This window comes from Cucurbita maxima, unplaced genomic scaffold (assembly GCF_002738345.1).
Source record: "Cucurbita maxima cultivar Rimu unplaced genomic scaffold, Cmax_1.0 Cma_Scf00001, whole genome shotgun sequence".
NCBI classification, from domain to species: Eukaryota; Viridiplantae; Streptophyta; class Magnoliopsida; order Cucurbitales; family Cucurbitaceae; genus Cucurbita; species Cucurbita maxima.
Window position 1 is genome coordinate 6705720 of NW_019272017.1, and position 6216 is coordinate 6711935.

Here is a 6216-nt window from a genome sequence, read left to right on the forward strand (position 1 = left end):
GGGGGGGGGGACGAAGGCATGTCTTCGTTAACTCCCAAGCAAAATTAGAACAGAAAAGAAAGAAAACAGCATGCGAGATACCGTTCACAATACATTACAGATGTTACAGCGGAGATTATAAACCAGTCAAACCATTTTGGTATCCACAAGATATCGAGAGTGTTCGGAATGCACTCCGATCATCCTAAATCATAAATATGATTTATTCTTAAAACTGATACAAGAATCATGGATAATTGAGGTACACACTAGTCTAGTAATTGGGGGAACAGCTTAGGACTCGCTGAGCATTTCGAGCATTTGCAGAAGAGATAAGAGACGAAGCGTAATCAAACAAACCAGGGCCAAAAGTACATGAAACCTACCAACCCAGCACAATGGAATGAAGTTTTTATCTATTCAGCGAGGGAGAAAAATCGCTGAAAAAGAGAAGTATGCAGAAGTAATGAAGACCACGAGTCCAGCCCACCAGATGCCCGATGATGCAAAAAAAAGCAATTTTAAATGGGAAAACATTTGTAATAGCCCAAGCCCACCGCTAGCAGATATTGTCCTCTTTGGGCTTTCCCTTCCGAGCTTCCCCTCAAAATTTAAAAACGCGTCTACAAGGGAGAGGTTTCCACACCCTTACTGGGAATGTTTCGTTCTCCACTCCAATCGATGTGGGACCTCACAATCCACCCCTTGGGGGCCCAACGTCCTTGCTGGCACACCGCCGGTGTTTGGCTCTGATACCATTTGTAACAGCCCAATCCCGCCACTAGTAGATATTGTCTTCTTCGGGCTTTCCCTTCTGGGCTTCCCCTCAAGGTTTTAAAATGCGTCTACTAGGGAGAGGTTTCCACACCCTTATAAGCTGGGCTTCCCCTCAAGGTTTTAAAATGCGTCTACTAGGGAGAGGTTTCCACACCCTTATAAGCAATGTTTCGTTCTCCTCTCCAACCGATGTGGAACCTCACAACAGTATTCATAAACAATGTAGTAAAACACATTAACATATTTTTGCCCCAGTATCACGTCCCTTCTCAAGTATACTTCTTTCTTATCTAAGAATCGTGAAGAAAACTTTTCACCAAGCTGTAGTAGTTGAGTGCAATGCATTCACAATGAATAAAAAAATTTGTTTGGGTAGTACTTACATGGAGAATTGCAGTACTAGTTACCAAATCATTAGCATCCACAATGTCAACAATGGGAGCTTTGGCAGCATCCTTTACAAGTTCCTTCCCAACACAAGACATGCTGAAACCATACACATTTTCCCAAAATGGAAGACTAGTTCCACCAGCTCCAAATCCTGCAACAAGCTGAAAAGTAGATAGAGAAATTACTATGTGAACTATAATTTCAAAATGAGACCTCTCTCAACGTGAATCAGAATAGTGCAGACTTACAATTGTGGCAGTATCTGGTAAGATTGCACCTCCAGGCTTCAACCAACGATCCCTTGCAAAGAGAACTGAGTTCAGCATTGACTCATACAGCAAGCAATACCCCATCCATTCACTCACTAATACGTCAACACTGTGAGGCTGAATCTTTATGTTCTTATCAAGTTCTTCTACCATACCATGAACCACTTCTATAGTCCCACTTGACACGCCATAGTCTCCAGTCTGTTTCTCGTTCCGCCAGAGGCCATTGTCTTTAGCAATCTGTAACCATGTCCCAGCAAATGAGCTACTGTAAAACAAATCATCAGAGAAATAAAGAAACTAAATGACAGAAGTTGATTCACTACTTGGGTGGCCACTGCAGCCATCTTTTCACTCGCTTCAACCGCAAGAACTCTCGATGCACCCGCTTTTGCAGCAAAGAGACTAGAGAGAAAGAGGAACAGATGAAGAGAGACATAAAAATTGTACTTAGATAACCAAACTTAGCTGAAAAATTGTGATTATAATGGTCATGTTGAGATATTCTAGAAACGAGTATCGATTTCGAAAGCTCAAATGAGAAATTGCAGCCAACTGCACCAGTTTATTTCCAGCTCACCTAAGTATGCCTGTTCCACAGCCTACATCCATCACAGCTGCATTGTGGAAGAGAGATGGATTTTGCAAAATAGCATGCATATAGGCTTCCGTTCTGACCTGCATAAACGGTAATGTCGATGATATATCACTTCAAAATGAAATATCAGTTTATGATGTTCAATTCAAAAGCAAACTGGGAGGTAATACAGCACCTTGTCGCTTAACATCTCTCTGTGTATGCCAAAAGAGCTATATGAATCAAAGTAATTTACATTTGCATTCTTGATATCCATTCTATCAACATTTCGTCTGGCTATTTTTAATTGATTGTCTTTCAGTCCCACGATTTCCGTGGTTTTCACAGTATTCTCAATCTCAGCCTCTAAGTTGCTTGGAGCATTCAAATAACCATGTAAAGATGAACAACAATCTTCCATTCCATTTTCCTTGTTTTGGTTTGGATGAAATGGAAGATTTTCTCTACTCATTTCATCATGATTGCAATTACCTCCATCAGTACCCGCATTCCTCTGAAGATCATTGTTGATGAGTGAAATTTCATCATCCTCTTCGTCTTCTGCAAAACTGTACAGGAGCGGATCGTCTTGCCTGAAGGGATTTAGATATTTATCATCATCCCAAAAAGCCTTTACGTCACTGAGATTTAGTGTTTTGTGTAAATGGTTCTGTAAATCCTGGTTTGATTGACACAAGAAACCACAGCTCCAACATCTGTTTTCTGCTACCTGATCATAACCAGAAATCGTAAATAACGCGTTAACACCTTTTCAGCAGCTAACAAGATTTGTAATCTAACACTTTCGAATCAAAACATCATGAATTTGTAACAAAAAGAAAAAAAAATACTTGGCTTACCTGAGATCGTATGTAGTTGATAACTTTGAACGAACCATAAAAGTCTAAACCCAGAGTCCTCCTGATGCCGTGAAAATCGAAGTAGTGGACCGAGTTGCAGTGGTTGAACAGCGTGTCGCAGTCATTATACTTCGAGTTGCAGAACAGACACAGAAAATTCGAATCAAATGCTTCTTCGCTTCCTTCCTCGTCTGCATTCCAATCATCCCAGTCGTCTTCTCCATCTTCTTGCTCGTCGTCGTCGTCGTCGTCATCTTCCTCTCTCTCAAATTTCTCCGTGATGCATATTTCTTCGTCAAGATCATTGGGAAATCGATTCATGGTGTCTGTCGAGAAAATAAACAGAGTAGCAAATGCCGGCGATGCTTAAACCCTATGAAGTACAGTCCCCAGGGTTTTGCCTTTCATGTGGAACGGACGATATTAAAGTTAATTAAAAAAAATATATCTCAATTATAAAAGGTAATTAAAAAATCGTATTAGATGAATTTTTAAATTAATTAAATTATAATGTTTTCGAGCTAAAATGTGAAAATAAAAGAATAAAAGAATAAAAGGCGACGGAAGAGTTTGACTAATATACCGTTTACATCTTTCAATGATCGAGAGGATTAGATGAATCTCCGATTTCTTAGCTCAGGCGGCCATTTTTCCCTATTCAAGCTTCCATAGATAGCCAGACTGGTAGTCTCATCGCCATTGATTCGACGATCATTTTCTTCGACCAGGCAGCTGAGCGAAGGTATTAATGGAAGTTGTATTTCTACTGTCTCTCAAGCTTCCGATGGAATTTCTTTCAGTTTTCTTGTTTCTGAAGCTTCTACTTCTGCCAGTTCCAGAATCTGATACGAAGTGAATCGGAGGGAGTGTTTAATTGCAGATTGCTGCTTCGATTTGCAGGATTCATTGGCTTATGGTCAACTAGCAGTCACCGTCGGAGCAGCTCGTGCCACCGCTGGGCAGCTTGGACTGGGAGGGGGAGGACTCTGCTCAGATCACTCATTTCTGGTGAATCGAGGTATGGTTAGGGTTCCAGGACTCTGAGCTTAGTTTTACAACAGATAAATGCACAGGAAAAGTCGTTGATCTTGAAACTATTACGTTTAACGTGCGTTTGCAAAGCTCTAATTCATGAATTCGATTTCCAGTTGGCTTTGCTATCAGAACAATTTGTAGCTCTTAGTGATGGAACGGACTGACATAGTCTGAAATTGAGGGATTTCACTATTAGTATCATCTAGCTTCGCTTCACCATGGACGAGTAAGTAATCTTCGGAATGTCTAATGGCTATTCTCTTTTTTAGATGAACACTACTTTCTACAATGGTATGATATTGTCCACTTTGAGTCTAAGTTCATGTTTTGCTTTGGACTTCTCCAAAAGGCCTCGTACCAATGGAGAGAGTATTCCTTTATTATAAATTCATGATCATTCCCTAAATTAGCCGACGTGGGACTTTTATCATCCAACACTTTTAATGCTGGTGAAGTAGAATGGCTATAATTTTAGTGTTATTAGTGCTGTTTGCCTGTTAGCACTTCCATTTCGGTTGTTTTGGTTTTGGATGAACAACGTAGTGTTCATTCCATATAGGGAAAACGCCATCGAGGTTTTGCAACGCTGCAGGCGGGACAGACAAATACTTCTTGATTTTGTACTGGCTAGTGGCTTGATAAAGAAGGTTGTAATGCCTCCTGGGGCAGTCACCCTCGATGACTTGGATCTAGACCAAATTAGTGTGAATTATGTTCTTAACTGTGCTAGAAAAGGTGATTTTCCGTGTTCATAACGATATTGTTTAGTTTCGTTTATTTAAAAAATATTCTTATGTTATTATCTGTCGAAATAGGTGGAATGCTTGACCTATCTGAAGCCATAAGAGATCATCATGGCCTTACAGGGTTTCCTCAGATGGTAAGTTTGATTTAATCCTGTTACAAAAATTTCAGGGTGGATCCACAAGATCCATATATGTTCGATATATGTTATTTAGATTTAAGGAGGCTTTATTGTATTTTTTTTTTAAGTTTTAGAGAATTATTTTTAAGATTATAAGTTATATTCGGTCTTTAACTGCCATGAAAGTTACAATAACTTTTTTAAATAGTCATTCATGTTGTTGTTTTAGTAGAACATCTTGGATGTTAAAATGAAAGTTGCACGAACCTATAAGTTTGTTCTTTTGCATTTTTTTATATTTAGATTTGCATGTTAGAGTCGTTGAAATAGTATTGATCAAGCTATCCAGTACATTGATTCAAATCATGAGTTTAAAAATGAGTTTTCTTTATTCTTGATCTTGATCATCAAGATAATCTGTTTCAAAATTTTTCTTTAGGTTGATTTCTTATCGTTTTTGGGTTGACATAATTCTTATCGGTTTTGGAGTTGGGTTGATTCCTTATCGTTTTTGGGTTCTTGAATAATTTAACTCTAAAGATCTCGTTCTTTAACAAAGTTTTTAGATCAAATCCTAAGAGTTTCATATCACTCCCGTGAATGTAGTTTTCTCTCTTGCTGATCTATCCATCATATTTGATCTATGATTCGTGTTAATAAACTATTGCTAATCTATAAGTTATCCAGAATAATTCAGGTTCTGGGGATGAATTTTTGGTTACGGATTTAGATTCTTCAGGGCCACCTCCAAAAAGGGCACCACCACCTGTTTATGCTTCCAGACCTCCTCCTGTCTATACAGCTCCGGCAGTAATTGCACCAACACCTATCCCCACACCGTCGCTAACCAAAACGAATGTATCTAGATCAGGGTCTTTGGAGTCCTCACAAGCTCGGGGTCTGACTGGGTATGTCATTGAGGGTGCTGGGGGACGGCCTTTTGGTTGGCTGGAAGATTGAAAATGTAGCTACCGGCCCTAGTAACCGACCAAAGCTGGCTCGTGTTACTGCTGAATGTGATGAAATGTAATACTCGTGTTACGAACTTCTTCTTGGGTTGGATTTAATATGCGTTTGAAAGAACGGTCAGACATTTCCATCCATTTCGAAAAGTCGTGAGCTCTTTTTAGTTGCAATTTGCACGAGAATGGACCATGAGCTTAGATATGTCAATGCTCTTCTTGTCGTATGGCATTAGTTCAATGATAATGATTCAAATACTTTTTATATATATACCTTTTTTTTTAGATGTTTAATTTCATTTTATTAGATTTAATTATTTAAAATATCTCTAAATTTTACTATTGATTTAAAAATTACTAATATACTTACAAAAGTTATATATATATATATATATATATATATATTTTTTTTTTTTTTTTTTTTTTTTTTTTTTTTTTTTTTTTTTTTTTTTTTTTTTTTTTTTTTTTTTTTTTTTTTTTTTTTTTTTTTTTTTTTTTTTTT

General features: G+C 38.1%; 2 protein-coding genes across 5 annotated transcripts in view; one reads left to right on the forward strand and one right to left on the reverse strand.

Annotated features, from left to right (window-relative positions):
- Nucleotides 1-3269, reverse strand: part of LOC111487894 (probable protein arginine N-methyltransferase 3) — a 4554-nt gene extending 1285 nt beyond the window's left edge. Inside the window, exons 1-6 of the mRNA XM_023135432.1 lie at nt 2853-3269; nt 2189-2722; nt 1996-2093; nt 1742-1820; nt 1395-1655; nt 1140-1307 (exon numbers count right to left, since the gene is read on the reverse strand). Coding sequence (XP_022991200.1) covers nt 1140-1307; nt 1395-1655; nt 1742-1820; nt 1996-2093; nt 2189-2722; nt 2853-3173 — 1461 coding nt within the window. The 5' untranslated portion in view covers nt 3174-3269. The remainder of the gene's footprint in view (nt 1-1139; nt 1308-1394; nt 1656-1741; nt 1821-1995; nt 2094-2188; nt 2723-2852) is intronic.
- A 130-nt stretch (nt 3270-3399) lies between these two features.
- LOC111483402 lies at nt 3400-5983 on the forward strand. Of its 4 annotated transcripts, none has more exons than XM_023129624.1 (6): nt 3401-3594; nt 3686-3870; nt 4001-4113; nt 4447-4622; nt 4703-4767; nt 5440-5983. In XM_023129624.1, the coding sequence occupies exons 3-6, from the start codon at nt 4106-4108 to the stop codon at nt 5710-5712; spliced, it is 522 nt and encodes a 173-aa protein (XP_022985392.1). In that variant the 5' UTR covers nt 3401-3594; nt 3686-3870; nt 4001-4105; the 3' UTR covers nt 5713-5983. The 4 variants fall into 4 exon arrangements, with proteins under 4 accessions (XP_022985402.1, XP_022985392.1, XP_022985384.1 ...); XM_023129616.1 differs by having other exon boundaries at nt 3733-3870; XM_023129607.1 differs by having other exon boundaries at nt 3753-3870.
- Nucleotides 5984-6216: the final 233 nt, after the last annotated feature.